The sequence below is a fragment of the Motacilla alba genome, chromosome 4 (assembly GCF_015832195.1).
Source record: "Motacilla alba alba isolate MOTALB_02 chromosome 4, Motacilla_alba_V1.0_pri, whole genome shotgun sequence".
Classification (NCBI taxonomy): Eukaryota; Metazoa; Chordata; class Aves; order Passeriformes; family Motacillidae; genus Motacilla; species Motacilla alba.
This window is the reverse complement of record NC_052019.1, coordinates 44,851,392-44,875,830: the sequence shown is the minus strand read 5'-3', so window position 1 is coordinate 44,875,830 and position 24,439 is coordinate 44,851,392. Positions and strand designations below refer to the sequence as shown.

At 40.1% G+C, this 24,439-nt stretch overlaps 1 protein-coding gene across 6 annotated transcripts in view; it reads left to right on the top strand.

The window, feature by feature from the left end:
* CSGALNACT1 (chondroitin sulfate N-acetylgalactosaminyltransferase 1) overlaps window positions 1-24,330 on the top strand; it is a 42,053-nt gene extending 17,723 nt beyond the window's left edge. For 5 of the 6 annotated variants that reach the window (XM_038135784.1, XM_038135783.1, XM_038135785.1 and 2 more), the window contains 8 exons: window positions 6,875-7,131; window positions 8,740-9,662; window positions 15,868-16,084; window positions 17,282-17,383; window positions 18,169-18,347; window positions 18,699-18,793; window positions 21,848-21,929; window positions 22,288-24,330. In XM_038135784.1, the coding sequence (XP_037991712.1) occupies window positions 9,029-9,662; window positions 15,868-16,084; window positions 17,282-17,383; window positions 18,169-18,347; window positions 18,699-18,793; window positions 21,848-21,929; window positions 22,288-22,571 (1,593 nt within the window). In that variant the 5' untranslated portion in view covers window positions 6,875-7,131; window positions 8,740-9,028 and the 3' untranslated portion in view covers window positions 22,572-24,330. Of the gene's footprint in view, window positions 1-5,933; window positions 7,132-8,739; window positions 9,663-15,867; window positions 16,085-17,281; window positions 17,384-18,168; window positions 18,348-18,698; window positions 18,794-21,847; window positions 21,930-22,287 lie in introns of those variants that run through there. The other variant, XM_038135786.1, reaches the window with a different exon arrangement.
* The last annotated feature ends 109 nt before the right edge of the window (window positions 24,331-24,439 follow it).

Genomic DNA, 24,439 nt, shown 5'->3' with positions numbered 1-24,439 from the left:
GTTTACTTAACTAAAGAGTATAGAGATGTGAAGACATTTTTCATAAAATTAAAATAATATATTTTCTTGTAGCCATTTGACCAAAAGCAGTTTTCTGTGGACCTCTGTGCATTCTGACACCTTCAAAAATACAAAAACTGACAGGAATTGGAAATTTGAAGCCCTGTGATTTGTTAAGTTAAAACAAAGTAGGCATTCTCATCCTATTGAAATATTTTATTTAAGAATAAATCTATATGAGTGATAAAATATCATACAATGACAAACATCTTCATTCTGTTGAAATCTTGTAGAATGAAAGTTTGTAGACAGCTCTGTTTTGAAAGATACTTCTTTAATTTTGGGTTGTCCTCAGGTTTGGGGTTTTTTAAATTCCTTTTTGGAAGGAAAATTTGTTGGTCAAGTGGATAGAAGGCTGTATAATATTAAATATAAAAAAGCCTTCCTTTCTTTTCATCTCTGCCTAGACCTTTTTTGCAGAGACTTTGCTGTGATTTATCTTTTCAAGTTCCCATAGTAAATAATTAGCTAGTTTAATGATGAAGGTGAAGTCAGCGAGATTCAAGTATTATGTGAGCTCCAAATTAAAAAATGGAAAAGATATTTGGAAACTTCTTCTAGAAAGAGAAAAATTGTTTTACTGAAATAACTGAAAGAGCTTAGGCTTTTCAAAGAATTGCTAGGAGATGGTTTCCTGGTATATCAAGGAAATGCTGGGCCTTTGACCAAAACCACGTATCAAAACAGCGGTGATGAACGAAAGGAGACCTTGTGGCATGTTGTTTCCGAGTAAGCACTAACCTGGAGGAGGAAGGAAGTGGGGGCTGAATCAGGGCCCTGGCCTCTTCCTGTCGATCAGTACAGACCAGACTGACAGCGCAATGCAGATCAGTGGAGCCTGGGGGTTGGTACAGGAGCTGTGGGAGCTGTTAATGCCGCATGTACTGGTGCTCTGTGCGGAGCCTGGGTAGCTTCTCTAATACTGAACCAGGTTGCGGTTGTTTTCTGGCTTCCTGATTATTAGTTTGTAGTCTGAACCTTGATTTTCTTCTGTAATGTAAACCACAGATTAAAAGTCATTTTGGTCAGCAAAATTAGTTTCGATCCTGCTAATTCTTGCTCAGCCTAGATAACCTACCTAATCCTTAACACCTTGACTATCAAAATGTTTCTTCTGTTGTCTCCTTTGCTCTTAATTATTTTATTTAAAGCTCTGTCTTGATATCACGCAACCCAGAAAATTTCATTTAAAGTACAAGGAGCTCAAAATTTAGGGCTCTGCATTGCTATAAGAATATAACATTAGACTTGTGGGATCCAGATGTCTCTTCTCAGTTCCCACATGCTGGACTCAGGAGGGAGGAAAGCTCTTCCCCTGCCAACTCTGCTGGAGTTAATGAAGTTCAAGTCCACATGTAGCTCGGTACAGAGCATTCTAGCTGTACCAGGGATTTCTGGCAAGGAGAGGAAGACATAATCTCCAGCTCAGGCTGAATTGTTCAAACATCTTAAAACTCTGTTGCTACCTTACAGGGACCTTGATGGGATAGATACCTCCAGTCACTGTTACTGTACTTTATCACCTCACAGCTTTTCTCAAATCAGGGGGCTTTCACTGCACTGTGCACTTGTAGCTGAAAGCCTGGACTGGCAGCTGTGTTTTCATACACATATGAAAGGTTTTATAGCCTTGACTAAAGAAGTCCTAGTTAAATACTGGAAGAGACACAAACTGCTTTCCTCCCTGCAGCTCAGGGAGGAAAGCCTAGCTAGGCTTTCCTGTTTCTGAACACAACTTAGCCATGCACGGATAAATTATGCTTTTGCTTAATTAGATAGGTGCTAAACCTTCCCTTATTCATGACCTACATCACAGGTGTGCATACACTGCATACACTGGGCTTCAGATTTCATTGAAAGTCTGTCTGTGTTACTGAGGGATGTACATCTGGCAGAATCCTTGGGCATTAAAGTGGCATTGATTTGAACTTTGTACAAGAAAATGTTTTAAGTAACAGTCATGAAGAGATGGGTCTAAACCAACAAGCATTCTCAGAGTGTCCCCACATAGGTGTAGATCTCTTCAATTTTACAGGCCTTGCTGCTGCTGACCTGAGTTACTTTCATAAATCTATGGTCATCTTCGTTCTTAAAAGGAATGACTGTTCATTCCTGTGGTGGCAGTCAGTTTTCTTTTGCTTGTGTAAATCACTGAGGGTGCATGTGTAAACATTTCAATGTGAAGTAACAGCATTTTTTCCCAGGTCCAGAATTAAATGGATAAGCAAATCTATCCCATTGTTTGTTTGAATCAGGAAATACTAAAGGATTTTGTGTTTTATCCTTATTACTCTGATTCTAAGATATTTCAGAAGCTGATATAGATTGGTGTTATGTTAAAGCTGAGTTAGTGGATCTGGAAGCTCTCTACATGCAGAGAAATTGTTAAATTAGATCTTAAAATGAAGTAAATTAGAGTAGCATTATTTAGCTGTTCCCTGGCTGTAGCTTGTCCTTGTTTTGTTAGCTAATTTCCTACAAAAAGAAACTGTTCTCAGCATGCTGCTGTATTTGATGTTGTATAGGGCTCTTGCAGCATCATATGATTGGACAAAAATGCTCCTTTTTTCCAAATCTACAAAACAGAGATGGTACTCACCTAAATTAAATTAAAGTGACGGTCATGTTTGGAAGATGCTGATCTTCCAGCTAAGTTGGACATCTCAGCTGTCCAGCCCTACCACAATTTTTTAGTTCTGGAAAATATGATAGTTTGCTAATTTGCTCTTAAAAGAGCAGGCTGAATTCCAGCTCAACTCAAAAGCATATTTCTGGTCTCCATTTTACCAAAGTTCAAAACATTTTTGGAGTAACTGAATTCCTAAAACTCCAGGCCAGCCTGATAATGAGAAATGGACCTTTAGAGAAAAACCTTGTCTTTCTTTTTTCTTGTAGTGGCATGGAGATGGTCTTTGTGAGTCACAGCATCTCTTCAGCAGCATTGCATGCTTGTCATGTCTTCTCTGCATCTTCTCTTTGGAGCCTGTCAAGGCATGGATCTGTCATGTCCTTACTGGAGGAGGGACAGAGTGGTGGAAACTCTCAGGAAAGTCCTGTGATGGTTTTGGAAGTGCCCTATAGTACCCCCAGCTAATAGCTGCACTGAGGATGTGCAGGTTGTACATCTGTAGATCAGTGTGCTTAGCAGAGAAGGGTGGTATGTTTTGGTTGTAAAGTGGAAATCTGAGTGCCTCATACAAAAAATAGCATTCCTAATACAGACCCTTGCAATGGCTGGTTATTGATCTCTGGAAAACTGCCAGGTCTTACACAGATAACACTGTTCTGGGGCAGAGAAAGCAGTTTTAGGAGTGTTGTTGCAGTTACTTGAAGTAATGTGGTTTTTATCAGAAAAAAACAATGTTATTGGTATGTGGAGATAATTCTAGATGTTACACTGGTTCTTTTCAGATGTATTTAGAAATTAATTACTGTTTATCCTTTGGGGGTTTTTTTAACTTTAAAACTAGTTTCATTAACAGTGGAGAAAGGAAAGCAATGGTGCTTTCACTCTTTTGTGTGTATACACATTGATAAACCCACACACAGAATAGGTATGCACTGGGAGGACCAAGGGACCTCAATACTCCTTTTGAGTGCTTTATTTAAAACAGAAATAATGATACTGTAGAAGAAATAATTATTACTGGATGTCTACTGTAAGAGTAATAATGGCTACTGTAAAAGTTGAAACAGCTCTGGCATGTTTACTGCAAAGGACAGCAGAAGGCTTTCAGAGTAATTTTAATTTCTGTTCTGGACTGTCTTTGGGGAAGTTCTTTTCATGAGCAGTGAGACTACATGTAAGTGGATGATCTAACACAAGTACACATGGACCTCAGAATTCAGCTAAAGTGGCACGGCAGATAAAGTTACTGCTTCATCCTTATAAGAGGAGCCAAATCAAATTAGCAGAAATGGAGTCCAGATACTAACAAAAGCAAAAGTTATGACTTCTGCACTGGTTTTGTAGCTTCCAGAGTGAGAAGTCTGTAGTAGTATCTTGAATGTAAGCTGCTTCTTGAACGAAACAGCTACTTCTCAGTTCCCTTTCAAGACAAAAATATAGTATTTCCAGGACTGGTAAAATTTTTAGGGTTTCTTCTTTTGAAGTCAGCTTCTAACAGTTGTTGTAACCTATTTGCAAGATGATCAGACTGTAATTGTTATTTACAGAGAGGAACAGTGTAATTGTTCTTCTGTGGGTAGGTTTAGATGTTAAGAATTTCTGAGAGAATGTGTGACAAGGTAAGATTTTGTGTTGAAGATTATTCTGGAATCAAAGATTAGGTAATGAAGAGTTTTACAGTAAATTGTCTACTGTCTTCAACTATTAGCATTTAACATTTTCATTCTGGAAATGTTTCATTCTGGAAATTTCATTCTATTTCTTACTAACCCTTTATTTGGATTGAAGATTGGAAACCAGATGTTAAGACTTTGAGTTGTTTGTTTGGGATGTGTGAGTGTCAACCCAAGAGGGAGCAGTAGAATTTTTAACAGGGGACAATACAAGAAGGCTAAGAAGGTACAGCAAATCAATTTATCAGACAGGCTTTTTTCTTTATTCAGCCTTTTGTTTAATTTAGCTCTAGACAGAAGAACTGGACTGAGAAGTAGTTGAGAAATCATGATCTGGCCATAAGGAGAAATATAATTAATTTTTGCATAAAGTATGTAAATTGTTATGTGAGACTAAATTTTAATCCCTGTGACATGTTCTATTCTGCTGAGGGTCTTGGATTTCTGTTGAGAAGCTAAGGGGAAAAATCTTGCTCCTAATATTTAAAGCAGACTAATTTGTCTGCTATGCACAGTCCTTGTAATTAAGAAGTTCAAGGCAAATTACAAGTGGCTGCAGAATGTCTTTCTCTATTTTTGTGAGGCACTTAAAGTCTGGGTGGAACATCTGTTTCCTCCTCCCCCCAGCTCATTTCAGAGATTATTATGATTCTAGTGAAATCTCACAGTGACATGTGCTGCTATTCAATGAAGATGTTTCGAACACCTACACAAAACCTAATTGCAGCTTCTGCCACTTACTGCCTCTACTGAAAATAAAAAGAAAATAAAAGGAATTTCAAAGTTTTGTGAGCTAAAGTGGGACTTGCCAGTCTGAGTTACACCTACAATAAGAAGCTGTGGCAGAAAGTACTTAAAAACATGGAATTATCCGGCATTGCTCATGTCACATGTTCTGAAGGATCACTGCCTCTGCAAATATGACTGAGCTTTTGCCATTCATTTCTGCCCTCAACATGAGGAGTGCAGAAATTGTGAAGCTCAGAGGGGAGATATATACACAGAGATACTTTGGTTTGAGTCCCTTTCCCCTGCACAGATTCTCAGTGTGGTTTTCGAGAGTCGAAAATTCAGGCTTGAAATACATTCTCATTTCCGTGCAGAGATGAATTTCCTGTATCTCTACAGTCCAATAAAAATTTAGATGTTGATGAGAAACACTGATGGGTGCATACAATCTGAAATTTCAAACCAACCAAATTTCCATTTTTTGCCACTCCCTGTGATTGGGTGTAGCACCCTCCACTGTGTAGAAATGTTTACAGAGTGCTTAGAGTGATGACAGAATCTGTTTCTGTGCTTAGAGCATTTTTTGGGCCAGGCTCCTTGAAAGCAAGTGAAAAGCACCTCTGTGAGCAGGGCTGACCTCTGGCTGGGCTAACAGGTTGAACTGAGGTTGAAGATGTTTTTGCAAGAGAAGGCTTTTTTTAAGAATTAATGTCCTTTTCCTCAGCCACCAGCCTAATCACTGCATATTTGTTACAGCTTCTCCTTGCAAACAGACTAATACTACTTGATGCAGCTGACTGCTGTGAAATACAGAGGCGTTTTTGTCAGTTCCAAGAAAAAAACCTGACATTTCAGTTTGTCTTCTCTTCATCTCAGTTGGTGTGAAACTGTGTTGGTCTGGTGAAATCAACAGAATGGTTGTTAGGAGGAGTTACCATCTCTGGCTTTCTGGTACTTGCCTATGCAGCTGACATGCCTTAGCTGTGACCACCTTCGGTGTTGATTTAAAGTAATCTGCTTTTTTTGGCACTGACCTGGATAGGGACTGCTTTCACAAGCGTGCCCATGAGATAGTAGTACAGTAACAGCTGTATATTTGTCAGTCACTGTAAGGCAATGCCACTGAAGCTACCAGTACAATTTAATAAGACAGATCCAGAGTGCAAGCAATGAAAGCTTCTTGTCAGGATGCCTCCAGTCATGATGGTAAAATCCCTGTGAAGAAGGTTAAAGCCCCCATAGTCTCAATTCCCTACTATGAAAATGGTGTTTCAAAGGACAAAGTAGCTCTACTAATTCACTGCCCTGAAATATTTATAAAGATCCATCTTTGATGGCAGAGATTTCAAACCAGAAAACTATATAGAAAAGAGATAGTACCCTGAAGAGAGAGATTCTACATTTTAGTAAAGATGGCTATCTATATACATATATATTCTAAGGTCAATGTTTGAAGAGCTCTTTGACCAAAATTCAAATCCGTTGCTGCTTATAGAAATTAAATAGTGTGTTTATCTAAGCCATTGAGATGTAATTTCAGTTTATACCATGTTAGTACAACTAATCCTTTCACTGATGTTCAGCTTCTGCCAATTCAGTCAATGGACTAATTGTGTGCAGGGAAGCATACAAGCACAGCAGTGTTTTATGTACTGCATCTCACCACTTCCTGACCCTGTCTCCCTGCACACTACCTTCTTACAGTCTTCTAGCCAGATCTGTTGTACGGTTAGAAATGCCCAGATTAATTTTCCCAGCTTTGACACGCTCCTTTACATTGCAGGAGGCCAACATTTTTAGTGCATCCATAGGAAGCGTCTCCACTACAGCCTTTCAACACACGAGAGACAGACTGAAGATGTAGGCAGCTGACAAATGTGAAAGCAATGAAGAGGTGTTCTGAGGTTGACAGCACTTTTCATAGTACATGCGTTTTCTGGGAAAGGCATGAGAAGGGAGATAAACAGGCAATGGTTTTGGCAAGCTGAGAAGAAGCTGTAGCAGACCAAGATGTTCCAAAGAGAAGATCGCATCAAAAAGGTAAGGGCGCCAACTTCATCCTTTCCTTTTCTTCTGCTGCTTGAATATTTTTTTTGAAAATCACTAATTCTTCCTTTGAAAATGCTGGCATTTTCTGGAGGACCCTATAAATGCTATAAAAGTAATTTAGCATTACTTTTAAAAAAATACAGTACTATTTTTATGGCTCATTCTAGCCCCCTCAATTCCTGCTCAAAGCTGGGTTTTTTCCCAGAAGCTCTGCAAACTGATAAAATAATAACAGTCCAAACATCAGAAATATCTCTGTGTAACTGCTGCCTATGGAGTAATAGTCAATCAAGATGGGGGGTGGCAGGAGGGGAGAAGCCACAGAGCAGTTTATAGAAGTCCTACATAAGACTTTGATTCAAGACTAGAAATAACTGAAAACAACTCTGAAAGTCTTATTCTTAGTCAAACTGCTTTTGCTTGAGGGTGTGCCAGCAAGGATGTATGCCTAAAAGGACTGTGACTCTCTCTGTCAAAAGAGTGTAATGATATCATACATGCATCCAAAGGGAGAGCACCAAGGGGTTAATTTGATTGTGTTTGTGTCCAACAATGTGTAATCTAGGATGCTACTCAGCCTTGATACCTAAGTGTACAGTCAGCTGAGTAAATGATGAAGTTCCTTGCACCAGCATGGATTTGGGCCAAACCCAAGGGATTTTGAAAATCCCTCTGGTAATGTTCTCAGCACAATTGTTTTAATGTAGCTTATAGCTAAATCAATATTCACCTTCAATCATCTAATTTTTTCCCTTTTCTATATATACTTGAGAAGTTTTATTAAAAATTATAATGTTCCCAGTTCTACCTTCTCTCTGGTCTATAGTCCTAGGCAGACTGGAAAACATGTCGTACTGTACATTTTTGCACAGATTTTCATAATGTTATAAAGAAATAGAAGAGGGTCTTGAAATATTAAAATAGTATGCAATGATGACAGTTTCAAAATTACAGCAAAGCTTCTGTTGAGTTTGGGCAAAATCAGTCTGAGTGTTCCTAGAATATGTCCTCTTCCTCTTTATTTGGTTTTTATGGGAATATCTGGTAGGATATTTCAAGCAATGATAGTTGCAGTAATTGGCCTTGATAACAGTTTTTAGTTTTCTGGTTATCAGATTTCTCCTCCAGGTCAGGCTTCATATGTTCGAATGGTCTGTATTTGTCATCTGGTGTTTTTGAAAAAAATCTGCCTGGAAGCTAAAATGTATGCGGTAGCTGTGGGACTGAGTGCCTTCCTTTCAAAACTTGAGTGAACACTCCAACATTTGAGAACACCTGAAGGGCCATTAATGCTTGGATGAACTGAGCACTTTAGCATCCGACCACTAGACTCTTCCAAGTTATTCTGAAGCATGGGAGTCTTTGAGGCCTGGACTAGTTTTCCATTGGCAATGGGCCAAGCCATGTTACTAACAATGAAAGGGATGCATATGGGATTTTCCACATAAGGATCTTGGCACCTTTAGGGTCTTAGCCCAAGCACTTCACAGCTTTGAGATCTGCTAGAGCAGCTGAGAAACAAGATAAATTAGAACACGCAAAATGTCCTGGACTGAATGACCAAAGTCAACTTGTCTGTCTTTGTCATTTATCTTTCAGGTCCTCAGGCTCCATCAGCCACCGTCTGATCATATTGCAACAACATAGGTGTTGCCATGAGGATCAGGATGTGTCCTGTCTGCTTCACAACTTGTCTTTTGGTCCTGCTGGGTATACACCAGAGAGAGCTCCATGTAGAGATAGAGCGCACATTTCAAGAGAGCTGACAAACCAGTTCCTGCACATACATGTATCTGTGTAAGAGTCCTCCAAGACCAGAGGCCTCTGTGGCACTGCATGGATATAAGAACTGTTGCATGTGTGGGGTTAGACTCTGCTTTTTTGAGATATGATGCTCCGACGAGGATTTATTCTTTTTCTTCCTCGACTTGTAGGCCTGCTGGTGCTGGCCTGTTGCTCAGTGTCTATTGTGTACATGTTGGCTTGCACACCCAAGGGTGACAACCAGCAGCTTGCCTTGCCCAGGGTGCACAGTCCGACTGTGAAGGAGGGATATGAAGCCATTCTGCAAGAGCGAGAAGAGCAACACCGCAATTACATCATCAGCTTGAAGAAACAAATTGCCCAGTTGAAGGCTGAGCTCCAGGGCAGGACTGAGCAGCTTAAGAACATGCAGAACCAGTACCCAGACCCCTTGGACATTCAGCTTGACCACAGTAAGCCAGAGAAGGCCCAGGCCAACCTATTGGCTTTCCTCCGTTCCCAAGTGGACAAAGCAGAGGTGCACAGCGGTGTTAAGCTGTCCACAGAGTATGCGGCAGTGCCCTTTGAGAGCTTCACCCTCCAGAAGGTTTACCAGCTGGAGACAGGGCTGACGCGGCACCCGGAGGAGAAGCCCGTAAGGAAGGACAAGCGAGATGAGTTGATAGAGGTGATCGAGTTAGCAGTGGGGAGCTTGAACAAGCCAGACGGGGTCAGCAAAGCAAAACCCCACGTATACACAGCCTCCGACTTCGTTGAAGGTTCGTATGCAGAGAGCAGGTTAGGAGGTCCATGCAGGGCTGGGGAGGAGTTCTGGTGTGACTGAGTTGCTGAGGGAGATGGGAGCTGTGTCAGAGCACAGATGTCTGGGATGGTGTTAGTGCTGTGACCTAGTGATACTGTCTCAGGCACAATTGCAAAATGGCAGGTTTCCTGGGCAACAGGACTTTGTGACAGCAAAGCCTGCCAGTCTCCTGTAGTGACACCAATGTGTTCTCACAGCTCTCTAGTCGTGTGCTTGCCTCAAAATTAACAAAGCAAGGACTGACTGACCAGGCTGCAATCCCAGATCTATTTCCAGAGTTAACATTGGCAACTGCAGTTCCAATCAATGCTGCCATTCTCCTCCTTTCTGTTTGTTGTTTAGTTTATCTTTTCAAAATATGTTTCTACAGTTTTTATAGGTGCTCAACAAGCAGGTATAACTGTTTGGCACCATCTGGTCACAGGCAGGACTGTAAGCTTGGATCTGGACACTCTTCTGTGTGAGAGGGTGAGGAGAAAGGAGATGTTTCCTAACATACATTGCTTAATATCAATTAGGCTGTGAGCCTGCCTCTATGCATAATTAAGAGACTTTGACCAGGTACCAGTGCTGTGCTCGGGAACAAGTGCAGAAAGATGTGGGGAAGAGATGCACTAGTGCTGGCTCTGTGGAGGTTCTTCATACACTAATGGTCTTGCTGGTTTTCTTATACCATGGTGAAATGCTCCAGAGGGAGGAAGCCTTTCATATGACTCAGAGCTCAAGAAACTGGAGACCTGTGTACAGCTCAGTCTGAGCTCAAGGAACCCTCCTTGTGTCCTCCCCTGCAGGGTAGGTCCTTCCTTCTGTGGGTGCAGGGGAACAAATTCTAATTCTCACTCATCAGTGCAGACTGATTTGTTTGCAAATGCAGTGATCCATGTATTGGGGCTGGAAACAAAGAGACTTTGCAGACAATTTCCCTGCCAAATCCCTTTGGACATCTCTGTGACCTCTTGCCACTGTTTTTTCCCCCAACTTCATTCTCCCAAGAATGGCAAAAGCTGCCAATCAAAGGACAAATCCATTGCTCTGTGTAACTTCAGTATGTGTAGGGAGGACTGAGTTATCTGTTCCAGTTCTGCATTTCAAGTATAGTTTGGACTCTGAACTTGTTTTGGAAACAGTGCTCTGCAGGTGCTACTGCCTACACAATGAGTAATAAGCTGGATTCTATGTCAGCTTCTGGCAACTTAGTAACTAAGTCCAGCAACACAGCAACCATGAGCCCATTAACCCAAGCCAGCTGTTTTCATTTTCTGGAACTGCCATGGCAGCTGGAGATTTCTGGGAGTGCCCAAATTTGCACCGAAAGTAATAGCAGTAACTCTCTAAGTGTTTTCCAGCTGCTTAAGCAATAACAGCACACAATGCTGTGTGCCTCTAATGTTAAATGCGGGGCTACCGCTTTCATCTTAAGGTTTATCAGGTGGAGAGATGTGCTGAAATAAAAATCAGTTAATCAGGGCCAGAGACAGGATTTAAAATCTGAACTGCTGCTGTCAGTATGTGGGATTTGTGTCCTTGTTTCTGCTCTACTTAGAGGTGCCTTTGACACCAGCTTTACTCAAGTGTGTTGCTGATCCTGAGCCTAGCTAGAACATAGAGTTGTGCGCAGTAACCTTATTTTCTTGGGGCTCCTGTGTGGATTTTTCTCTTCTTGTGGATCCTGGCACCTGCTATCAGTACTTTTTCAGTACTAGTTTATTGCCAGGCAGGGTAGAGGTATGTGGCAATAAACTCAGTTGGGGTCTGTATCTCTTCCTTTTTTAAATTTTGTGCATTTATTCTTGTCTTTGCAGAGGGAAATGTTTCTTCAAACACTTTTTGTATTTAAGGAGAAATGTTTTGTCTCTGTGGCTGGAGTATCTTAAAATTAGTGTTGCATTCTCTGCAGTTTCTAGACAGAGTAACTTCTGTGTGGAAATTAGACTGTGACCCTGGTATCTTACATCGGAATTAAACTCCTTCTCAAGAGATTTGCTGTTACATGAAATTTGGATAGGATTCTCAGTTCTCCTTCCAGAGCAATAGCTTACACGTAGTGGAATTTTCCATTTTTCCCCCCCTTAATCAAAACCAAGGGAGCCACACCTTCTCCCTAGAGCTCGAGATGTATCCATCTGGCTGCTGCTCTGCTTAGCTTCTCTCTTGACAGAGGCACTTGAGTGTTCAGCTGCTATAATGATCCCCTCTCGCCCTTATTCCTCCCACTTATGAACCAAGTTCACTAGCTTTCTGCCAAGAGGAGTCAGTAAGAAACAGCATGGAAAAAAAATTCTGTGTATTATAAGCAGGCAAAGGACTGCTCTGTTTCCAGTAGAAAGCCAGTTGCTCAGAAAGCAGGATAACAGGTCTGGTCATTAATTTATGTAAATAGCAGCAGTGCCAAATAGATCTGGGAGTTGTTCATTTTCTCAGAGATGGAGATAATAATTTGAAGACTGACAACCCTCAGTAGTGTGTTCCATAAGTGAATGGAATCACTGCCTGATGATATTCTTTCCTAATATGAACAGTTCCAGAAAATCCCTAGATTTTTAAGAAATGCCCTGCCATAACACCTTCAAATATGCTGGATCAAAAGTTTTCCTACTTGAAGTATGTGGCTGTCTAGTGACTGGAATTTTAATCAAGGTCTCAGAGGCAAATGAAAAAGGAGTAGCTTTGCTTCCTCAAATGGGCAGCTACTGGTAGTGGTCTATCTGATGGAATTTTGCCATGGCAGCTTACTGGGAGAAAGAAATGACGCTTTTCATCAAAGAATAAGATGCTGTATTTTACTGCATGTGAAGTGGGAACACCATTGTAGTACTGAATTAAAATGAGGACAACAAATTCTGATAAATCCTCATAGTGGCTCCTACATCATCTAACAGAAGGGAACTAATGAACATGAGTCCAGGGAGTGTTTTTAGAGACACTAGGAGACTTGAAGCCTGTAGTCTGTGGAACTGAGGCTAGAATTGTCATCCACTCAACAGCATTTTGTTAAGAATGCATGGCTGTTTGCTAGTTACACGTTTCATGTAGATCCACGTAGGTGGCATTTGTTTGTCTGCCCTGCTGAATCAGGTATTTTCCATTTCTTTAGAGAGCCCTGGGAATTGCTGCTCTGAAGACTGGAGAGTTACTGCTCTTTCATCAGTTCTTCAGCCCAGGCCATTTTTGCTTCTCACTTGTTCTTTTCCTTCATCTTAGGGCCATCCTATCTGCTGACACAGAGCTCCTGTTTACTTTTTTACATTGGGTTTCCAAGGGCTTTGACTTTTCTGTCTGCCTCTGAAAGGAATGGTGCATATTCTGAAACATATCTGCTGTAATGGAAGCAATAGATGATCAATTAACCTTTTTTTTATCCCTATTTAATATCTGGCCTTTCCTGGGCTTTCATTTCAGAAGCTATCTTTAAAGGAAAAGGTTTTTTTGTTTATTTTTTTGAGACTACTTTTTTCCTCTCCTTGTAGTTCATATCTTGGATTTGAGGCTGTTTGACACATCTTCCTGAATCACGTAGAAAGTCCTAGTGGCACAAATAAAGTAGAGCCTTTGGAAATGGAAAAAATTTGTAAAAAGCAGGATGTTCTGCTGGGTGAGTTGCCAGAGTGACTCAAGACATTCAGACTCATTTCCAAGGCTCACTGCCTGCCCTTGGGCAAATCACTTTGTTCTCTGCTTCTAAAAAAAAAAAAGATACTTTAAAAGGAAAGAACATTTTTAAAAATGAAAAACAAATAGTTTAAATATGCATGAAGAATAGCCATATTTAATTAGGGGCATTAAACTTACGTACACTTCTCTTCAGTATAAAATGTTAGGATTATAAATTCTTGGATTACCATTTTGTACAAATGCCTGCACTTAAGCTACTTGTTTTCAGCCATAGTAGAAGTACTAAACAAGAACAAAACTACGGAGTTAGAAGAAGGCTCTGTGTGCATAGCCCTAGGAGGGACTCCAGTCAGGTCACAAACTTGCATTCTTCTTTAAGGTACTTCCTATTTGGCAAGGTTTCCTTTATTGGATAGTACATCTCTCCAGGAAAGTGGAATTTGTGGGGTCACTGTTTCTTGGCTGGGGTAGGTAGAAGAGAATGTAAAAGCAAAAGCTCAGATATTGTGTGGTAGATACTATTAGATTTGTTAATTTAATTTAGAACTTTTTTATTATGAAAAAAATGCCAGTTCACTATGTCAAGCATGTGAAATTTCAGTTCACATTTATCACTAAAGGAAATGGAAAACAGATTTAATTTAGAATTTTGTTTAGCTGAATGTCAGAAGGTTGCCTTAACCTTTCAAACACAAACATCTTTGGTAAAACCTGTGTTCAAAAACTGCCTGAGCAAATGACTGTACCCAATAATGCACTCAGATCATCAGCAGGCTTTCTGTAAGAATAAATGGGTGAGCAGAGTTCAAAGACCCAGATTTCTACTCTCTGGCCACCAGGAGGAGGAAATCAAGGGACTATTAGGCCACTATTCAGATGAGCTCCAGTTCAGTAACAGATGTAGGTCATGGTCTGCAGCTTGGGCAGACTTCATGAAAAAAGCTAGGAGGAGCCAAGGGCACAACTTTGAAATATTAGCAGCAAAAAAAATTATGGAGCTGTTATCTCCCTAGATTAATTTACTATGCTAGAAGGAGGATTGGAGCATTTGTTGAATCAGCTTATATTAAACATAAAACATGAAGTGAATAACAGATCAGCAAATCTGCAGATATATTATTAACCAGCTGAGGTGTTCATTAAGAATAAAACACTTGGAGAATGATAGTGAAGATAAGACAGTCCACGGACCTCTCTCCAGATAAAATCACACCTCATTAGTCTTTTGATTATACCAATGTAAAAGCTGCAATGCAGGATGAAGAGATTATGTCACTTTGCTCTTTGAAGAAAACTTTGACCCAGACTTTCACAAGAAATACAGACAGAGCTGACAGTCTATGAGTCAGATGCCCAGCAATGTTACACATCAGAGAATAATCAAATTTTTTTTTAAAAGCAAGCCTTATTTTGATCTTGTTTTTCATAACCAGAAGAAGCTATGCTTCCTAGCCTGATGGAGAGGAAAAAAAAAGAAGGAAAAGAAAAACAAGTTAAGAGGAGGAGGTTTTTTTTCAAGACAATTGTGCTTGTCTCTTTAACTTCTGCAAGAGATGGAAGGCATTGCAATTATACTTTTGTACTGATTAAGTTGTTAAGATGTTTACAGTGGCTTAAAGACTAGTTAGAATTAGCATTAATTTTTCTTTCCTAAACCTAATGGATTTGCCAGTGAAAAAGCTTTATTTCACTATACACTGTAGGGACTGAAGTATCATTTAGAGTGGGTAAAATCCATTGCCTTTTTGCCAAATTGATCTCATTTAGGATATTATAATATTTCAGTGGGGCATGATCAAGGCTTTTATAGTTCATGCTGGCTCTCAGCATGAACCAGATCAATTTCACCCATCAAGTATGTCAAAAGTTTCTTCCATACAGGAAATAAATACGTGATTGTATGAATTAAGTATCCTGGTCTAGCCTCTGATAAACTGCAGTGTTATCCTTGCAGACTGTTATTGACCAGGAGTGGGCATTCATAAAGAAAATAGCAGTCTCTTGAGAGCTGAGTAACAGGAGAATTTTGTCCTGACTGGCAGTGGGTGAAGTTGATGGCTGGGGCCTGTTTGCATAGTTTTATCAGGGGATTTTCCACAGAACCTCCCAGTGATCATCAGGAAATTACCTTTCTGGAAGATGGCCTAATCCTCCTGTTGCAGAGAGGCAGACTGCCTTTGCAGTCCCTCTGCATCCCATCACCATGCATGTCTGCAGCGTGCAATTGGAGCAGTCTGAAAAATAAGGACAGTACGTCTGCTGAGTTATACTGAGAGTGAGCAGTTGGTAATCTTCAGGGGTTTGTAACTCAGCCAAGCCTTGGAATGTGCCTGCAAGAATACCAAACAGCTCCTGCAACCCAGGGCTGTGTCCCTGCTACAGTGATGGCCTCCTCCCAATGATAGTGGACTGTGTATTGGTTTAAAAGTAAATATCTCATTGCTTCTGCTGCCTTTTCAGCTTAGATGTAACAACTTAAGACTTTCCCCTTTTTTCCCCCAGGAGCCCAACTTTAATACAAAAATCTCTTCATTTTTGTTTTCATGCAGGGATCTACCGTACAGAAAAAAATAAAGGCACATTGTATGAGCTGACTTTCAAAGGAGATGCAAAGCATCAGTTCAAGAAGATTGTTTTATTCCGGCCATTTGGTCCTGTAATGAAAGTGAAAAATGAAAATGTCAATATGGCTGACACACTTATTAATGTCATTGTGCCGTTGGCCAAGAGAGCCAGCAAATTTCGGCAATTCATGCAGAATTTCAGGTGGGTTTCCTTCAATGCTGCCTTTACTTTTTCTTACTTGGAAAGTAAGATGCAATTAAAAGAGTGATCAAAATTTCACTCACTGCTGCTTTTACATAACAGTTCATTGTGCCACAAAGTGATTTTTGAGATTACAGACTGAAAGGCATTTGGTTGCTTAATGCATTTGGTTGCTTAATGCATTGTGATTATTAGTAAAAGCAATTATATTCCAGTCATCAGGGTTTCTGATTTGCACGTACCTGACTTAAGAGTCTCTATCTATTTGTTGGGCACATACAATTGTGGCAATATGAGAATGTCATGCAGTAGTTGCAAAGGAGCATTTCTGAGGAAAAGGGGAATCAGTGCTCCCAGACACTTTGCTAGGCTCCATTAGATAAAATATCAAGGCAACAAAAGGCAAGAAAGAAATATATTTAAACTTTCAGCATAGTTACTCTTAAACCATTATTTTTCAGCACAGACATGATGTTCAGAGGGAGAATTTAACTGAGATGTAACTTGAAAAAGCTGCCCAGAAAAGACTGTATTATCAAAAGATATTCTTACAATGGGATGTTTTGTCTAATAACAGCCATCTAAAAATAGGCTCCTTGTCTAAATCAGCTTTCTGATTAGTATTCTGATTATCTTCTTTTAGACTGGGAGAAATCGCCCTCTGGTCATGCTGATCTCTCTGCTGATTATAGATGAACTCTTACTAACTAAACTTAGTGCAAGCGAGGCACGGTTGTAGCATTTGTTCAGATTGGTCTTACCCTTGAGCTATGTGTTTGATTTCTGCTTAATACTTAGGTTTTAGTAAATGCCAAAGATCTGAACTCTGGAATATCTGTTACAAAAACTCAAGGTTATGAGGTAGGGTATTATAAAAATTCCCCGTCTCATGTGTTCCTGAGCACTGAAGTTATTGCCTGCTTGATCATTCTTCCTGGGGCTCGATGGCCTCTTTTAACAGTGTCCTATTAATATTACAAATGCTGCTTAGAGAGCTAGTATCTAATCTGCCTGAAAGACTTCAGTCTCTTCTAAGGGAGAAAGTGAGCCACTTTCTCAGGACAAGAATGCCTGTCAGTGAATTGTGTCCCCAGGAATGCCTCTGAGGTTCACCCTATTCTGCCTTCCCCAGCTGCTGTAGGTTATTGAAGGAAGCTAACTTCTGGAACAAGTCACAAATCTGTCTCTTTTCTCCAGGCAAATGGGCATTCAGCAGGATGGAAGAATTCACCTCACTGTAGTTTACTTTGGAAAGGAACAAATGAATGAAGTCAAATCAATACTTGAAAATACCTCTAAGTAAGTACCTGAACATCTGGTGCTGTTCATATACAGCAATCCTATGTGGAGACTTGATAACTCAAAACTCATAGCTGTGCCAAAAGGTTCTAAAGTGCATTGCAGAAAATAGCTTTCTTTCTGTCTCAAATAAAAATGGTGTTACCCAGAGTCCCACAGAGTGTCTTTAGAAGTGCAGAGCAGATTTCAACTCAATTTACCTCAGTGCAACTGCTTTTATTTTCTTTTTTCCTCCCCCCTAGACACACTGGTAACTCTTTAGTTCTTTGAAAGTGGCTTTGACTGTTAGGAATGAAAGCTGACTTCCAAGGGCAGGTGGAAGACAATTTCAGTAGAGCACAAAGGATCTGCATACTTTTGGCCAGTTCTGTTCTGTTGAGTTTGGATACATAGCTGTATTTGTCAAGACCATGTGGCACTGCAGCCTTTTGCTTGTCTTCTCTGTGTAGGAAGAAGACCCTTGTATAGATACAGTAATGTAAACACGGGTAATTGAAATTCGCATACTGAAGACATTTTTGTTAATCTAAACCTTGTTGGGATTTTTGTGAGATCTGCCCAAAGAAATCTGTGACAGGAATGCTAGTGTGTGAGTACACAGGTCAAGCTCTGAACGTAGATAGGAAATCTCCTCAAGTGTCAAACAGTATATCTCTTCCCTCCAGCTGCTCTCAGAACTGTGATACTACTGATTTCTATGTTAATTCTTTCATATGGGGCTCCCACCCCCAACTTGTATTAAGGGCTGGATGGACAGGGTAAGTTGCTGAATATTTTCCTTCTAGGTCAGCCAACTTCAAGAACTTCACCTTCATCCAGTTGAATGAAGAGTTTTCCAGGGGCAAAGGATTAGATGTTGGTGCTCGATTTTGGAAAGGAAACAATGTTGTTCTCTTTTTTTGCGATGTGGACATATACTTCACAGCCGAATTCTTGAACTCCTGTAGATTGAACACACAGCCAGGTACTGCTCCTCATGAAGTGCATTGTCTTTCAACAGGTTCCACCTATTCTGTAAAATCCCTCATCAGACTATTCTTGCCTTTGACTTGGTAATGAAGCTGCTGTAAATCAGTTGTAACAGTTCCTGCTCCCAGAGTGATAGAATCTCTTGCCTTCAGCACCTGTGCTTTCTGGAACAGGATCTTTTTATTAATTATATCCTCACATTCACATTCTCGTGGAAAGAACATAGGCTTAGTGCAAAAGTTGTGTGACTTTGTCTGGATTTGGTCAGGCCTGGACTGTACCTTGTAAGAGACAAGTGTGTTTTATACAGCTTTTTAAAAAAAGAATAACTCATTGTCATTTCCAGGGAAGAAGGTATTTTATCCTGTTCTCTTCAGCCAGTATAACCCCAGTATAATTTATGGTCACCATGATTCCATACCATCTTTAGAACAGCAGCTGGTAAGTACATGCTTCTCTGAATGCCTGCTTTTATTTGAACAAAGCATTTTTTAAGGGTACATGTTCTCTTGGATAGCATTTCCCTATTCCTTGTGCACAGTGACCACCACACAGACAAAATTAACTACAACATTCACCTTACTGTGAGTTCCACAGTGTTTTCCACTGGGAAGTACATTGGTGCCATTTATTTTAAACCTTTTTGAAGTTTTTACATGGCAACTAAGAATTTTTTAAATGTCTGCTTCTCTGTTAGAAGGAATTTCCTATCTAGTAAACAATTCCTCCATGGTGTGCTATTTTGGGGTGACAGTCCTTGACTTGCTCTGATTTCTTCCTATCACTGAATACTATTTGCATTTGAAGACATGACATTTGTAAAAAGCAGAGCTGTCCTCAGATCAGTCAGTAAAAAGAGAATTCCAGGGGCTGTCACAGTTATTCCCCACTTACTTGAACACCTTACAGTGGCCTTTCCCTTCCCACAGTTCATGATTGAACTGCCTGTGAGCAGACAGTGTGTTTCTGAAGTGTCTGAGTCAAATCACATGCTTGGAGCTGTCACTTTATTCTGGCACTGATACAACACAGCACAACTCCACTGATTTTCATCTCACCTGCTTATTTTTGATGTGAGAACAAAGCTATATTTTTAAAAACATTGCCATAAGGCATATGATTAAGACATGTATGAGTCTCCTGAATGAGGAGGGAGCTGTTGTGAGGAAGAAAGAGCACACAGATGAGAGGTTGACATGAATGTTAGTGACCAAGCCATTGCTTGGCATTGCTGCAGACACTTTCTCCATTCTCCTGTGCTCTGGTGTTGCACTGTTGTTGAACCTAAATGCCTGATAGAAGGGAGTCTTGCTTCTCTCCAGAGTCAGTGGGTCACAGTCCTCCGCCCACTAGAGCTGCTAAGTGGCTGAATTTTCAAATTGAAACATACGCCAACTATGCAGCTTCATTCAGTTCCTCTGGGCCAGGTCCTAACCACATCTGCCTCTCTCACTGCCAGGCACTGCACTTACTAGGGCTCATCCTGTCCCAGGCTGGACACTGTCCCCAGAGCATCCCAGCTTCTATTGTTGTTCTGGGTAGGTGTGAATTAGGGGTGCTGTGAGCCCAGGGACAGTCACAGTTGAAAAAGATCACTTGGGATCTGAGTCCAGTCTTCTGTCATCACTACCCCCCACCTTGTACAGTTCCTCTATAAAAATGAAGAATGAGGGTTTGAAAAGTCAATCCAAAATATTTTAAAGTCTTTTCTACTGCTCTCTGTGTTATATAGCCAGAAAGCCTTTTACTGAAGAGTCTGGAAAATTCCTTGTACTGTTTTTTTCTCAGAAGAAACTTGTTCTGATCATACCATGGGATTCACATAAGCTTTTCTCTCTCTGCTCACAGCCTGTCAGGGATCCTCAAGCTTGTAAAAATTGTGCTTAGGAAATGAAATAGAGTTTAGCTTTCAAGCTAGCATAAATTCTACAAAGTACATTGTCAGGATTGTGAAAATATTTATAGCTAATATTTGAATCATAAAATGTGATGCTTATGTCAGAAAAGCTTCTTGATTTAAAGAAGTACAGCCAATCACATTTTTATGTATATTTTTATATTTTTAGCCCACATTAGTTGCCAGGCAGAAGGCCAGATCTATGCCAATAAAACAAGACAGTGTTAGCTCTCTGTCCTGGAACTTGGGCTGCTGAGGAGAAAAAAAAAAAAAAAAAAGCCTTCAGAAATCTTGGATAGAATTTGATTTGTGCAGCAGCCACTTGCCCTAATGGGAAATAATAATGCTAATGCACATGAGTAGCTTGCTGTAAGGGCATCGTGATGCAGACTTCTTGTTGCAGTGCAGGCCTGACAGATACAATCTTATTTCCTTTTAACTGGCTTCTGCAGTGACTTGGCTTTTTCAAGGAAAGGAGAAATGAGAAATGAAATGTATAGCAATGTAAGCAGTAAAATAATTTTTTTGAAAAAGCATTTGAAGTGACAAGAGTTATGAACAAAAAGGGGAGGCATGAGTGATAAATCAGGAGAGAAAATTTTGGAAGAGCATTTCTTCATAAAGGAAATACTAGGATTTGTAAATTCAGAAATGGAAGTTCTCTTTCCTCATCTTCTGAAATTCTGTCACAACAAGTCAAGATTTTCTAAAGCAGCTGGTAATGGATAGGTTTCTAACCAGGCATTCAAGAGTGTGAAGTACTGCTGACTTGCTCAGAGGATTTAAATGCCTGTCCCAGTCCCTTGAAGCTCTTGGATGTCTTACCAGATTGGGTTAGGTCACTCACATGCATGAATTAAGACCTTAGAGATCTGTACTTGGGTATCTGCCTTTCATAATTATAGCCATAGTTTCTCAGTGCTCTGATTTTCTACCTGTAATAATATTTTCATTGTCTATCTCAGGAAGGCAGACCATTCATCTTCACAAAGGCTTTTATGGTACATATATCTATCACCAAGCATTTCTGAAGTTCAATTTTAGGTGAATATAACAGTTCTGTGATGGAAAATTATTCTTGTTACTCAAAATCAACATAATCAAAAAGCTGTTGATTGTGTGATCAGATTAGAACTACTGTTTTCTTGTAGAGCTCTTGTGGTCCACAATGCAGATGCCACCATCTGGTCTGACAGCAGAGTCTGGCTTCCCTGGTTTACCAATATGTTTCTTACATCAGGTGTGAATCCCACAGAAACTAACAATTTTGGAGGATGCTTTGCCTGCAAAGAAATTATCTCTAGAGGTGTGATATTGTTCTACTTGGTCTACAACAGCAGGAGTGGAGCAAAACCTGATTGTTCTGGATCGGGGGGTTATCCATGATAGCTAAGAACACAGTTGTTTGGGGGCGGGGTGGGCAGATATATAGATAAATCCAATGAGTATCCACCAAAACAGATTCAGGACTAGCTGTGGATTCACATGGGGAAGAATAAAAGGGCAGTTGCTCCTATTTCTGACCACATTCAGGTCAGAATGCTCACTCTGAAAGCACTTCTGCTTTATGTAAATAAAATTCCTTTCCCTTTGTGCAGATTATTAAAAAAGAGACTGGATTTTGGAGAGACTTTGGTTTTGGGATGACTTGCCAGTACAGATCTGATTTTATCAACATAGGTAAGAAAAATACATTCCAATACACCTGCCTTTTTGCTAAAACAGAAAATTATGATCAGCCTCCCTTTCCTTTGCCAATGTGTCTGTATCACTAACTTGCAGCATTGTTGTGGTTAGATGTTCAGGCTTTTCCTAGGTGCAACAGAATTACCAGAATCTAAATACTGCTTACAAATAAAATTACAAATAAAGAACTTTTCTCTGATGGTGAAAGATTTGAAGATGGGCAGTTTAATGTTCACAGAAAGTGTGTGTATTTTAAAGGGCTGACTGGAGTCAGAAAAGAGCTGCAGTGCAATTAACAGCATTGAGTTTGCTAACAGATTTCTAGTTTTATTTTGAATTTTGTTTGTATCAGGTGGCTTTGACCTGGACATTAAAGGCTGGGGTGGTGAAGATGTGCATCTGTACCGCAAGTACCTTCACAGCAACCTCATGGTGATCCGAACGCCTGTCAGGGGTCTCTTCCATCTGTGGCATGAAAAGCAGTGTCTGGATGAGCTGACTCCAGAGCAGTACAAAATGTGCATGCAGTCCAAGGCCATGAATGAGGCTTCCCATGGCCAGCTTGGGATGCTTGTTTTTAAGCAAGAGATTGAGACACACCTGCATAGACAGAAATTGAGCACTAAGAAGACATGAATCCAGAAAGAGAGGTTGAAAGCCTCTGAACTGGACTTCAGGGTGTTTTGGAAAAGAGGCTTTAGCCAGAAAAGTTGGGATGAGACTGAAAGAGGATGGAGATTCCAGCAGGATGGCAGCAAAAGAAGAGGGAAAGCGTCTGTCCTCCACACTTTTGTTTTTATTCTAATGGGGTTTTCAAATACTCCACTATCCTGACTGTTCAGCACTTGCTTCTGGGGAAGACTTGAACACTTGATGAGATTCAAGGTCACATCACAGAGACAATGAACATTATATGTTGTTATGTGACCAGTGTGGTTTTCACACTAACAAATGGATGTGCTTTTCCTTTGAAATGTTTGTAAGATGTGTACAGTTATTTAAAGGACTGATCTTTTGCTGGGCCAATAATCAGGAGTTATTTCCTGCATCTAACTTGACATATCTAAAAAGGGCTACTTTTGAATCACTACAGAGACTCCTGCTCTGGGAAGGACATATGATTGTTAACCATGGTAAAGCTGGAGTGACCAAAAATACTTTTCCTTTAAGGAGCTGGGATGGGGGAACAGCAGCAGTGCATTAACAGGCCATTCCCAGTTAATACAGAGAAAGAGATTTCTCAGAAAGTGCTTTCTAAATTTAAGAAAGAGAAAACTTACTGATCAAGTGTGATGGTTGAAAAATGCTGGAGGGTACTGTTTGTTCTCCTCTGTGGACAGTGAACCAAAAGCAGTGAGCCACATCTGTATCATGTGAATCACATCGTGTATTTCTGCTTTAGAATGCTGAGATTCAAGATTTCAAGTATTCAAGTATTCAAGTATTCAAGAATTTCACGATTCAAGTATTTCAAGATTTATTTTTAAATGAAATTCATTTGGCTTGAGAATTATTTTGCCATACTTCAGGTTTTCTACTTCTAGCCTTAGTAGGAAATACAACCTTCCAATGCTTGGAAAATGCTCTGCAGATCTGTGTTCCTGTGGATGGGAACTGGAATAGATAAGTGATTTTTCTACACAACCTGGGCACTGGAAGGCAGAAGCTTTATCATACTGAAGAAAAGGATATACATATCAACTTGCAGTACTGATTTAGCAGGAGGCTTTAAACTCCAAATGCCAGATACCAACAGTGATGAACATTTTCTGACTTTATACCAAAGTATTTCTTCCAAACCAAATACAGAGTCTTGCCCAGGGTATAGAAAGCTTTCTGTAATTAACAAAATAAATTTTTGTGGTGGACTACTGGACCCTGCAAATTCTCTTATGACAATTATAGGTACTAATTGTAAAAATTAATAATCTTCTGAATAGTTTTTGTTGCAATTGCCTGAAACTGTTGAAAGTCTGAGTTACTGCTCTTATAAAGCATTTCCTTTTAATGCTGACTGCAATTTACCATTTTAATATATACTAGCCAACAAAAACTGCACGGGCTTGTAAATCCCATTTGCTTACCTAAATGCTGTTTCTCTGAGCAGTCTCTTTAGTTTTTTTGGATTCATATTAATTCAAGGCAGTCTAAACTAGATTCTAATTTGGTTTTTGGCTTGTAAAAGCTGGGGTGAAGAAAGGTAGCACTGAACAATGAATGAACCACTCTTTGTTGTGTGGCTGTGCACTAGGAAGAGCGCTATGAACCTCTTTTGAAAGCGCTGCATGCAGGTTCTGCAGAGACCATGGTGCTGTAAGTACCTTTTCCTTGGACAGGTTTATATGTGTTTGACTTTTGCTGGTGCAAAGGATCTACATTGCACTTGCCTTGCAAATCACCAAGTGTCCAAAACACTGCAAAAGTACAAAAATAATAGAAACTTTGTATACTTTAAAACCTCAACCCCAAAATGCATCACTTACCATAGAAACTTCAGCAATCAC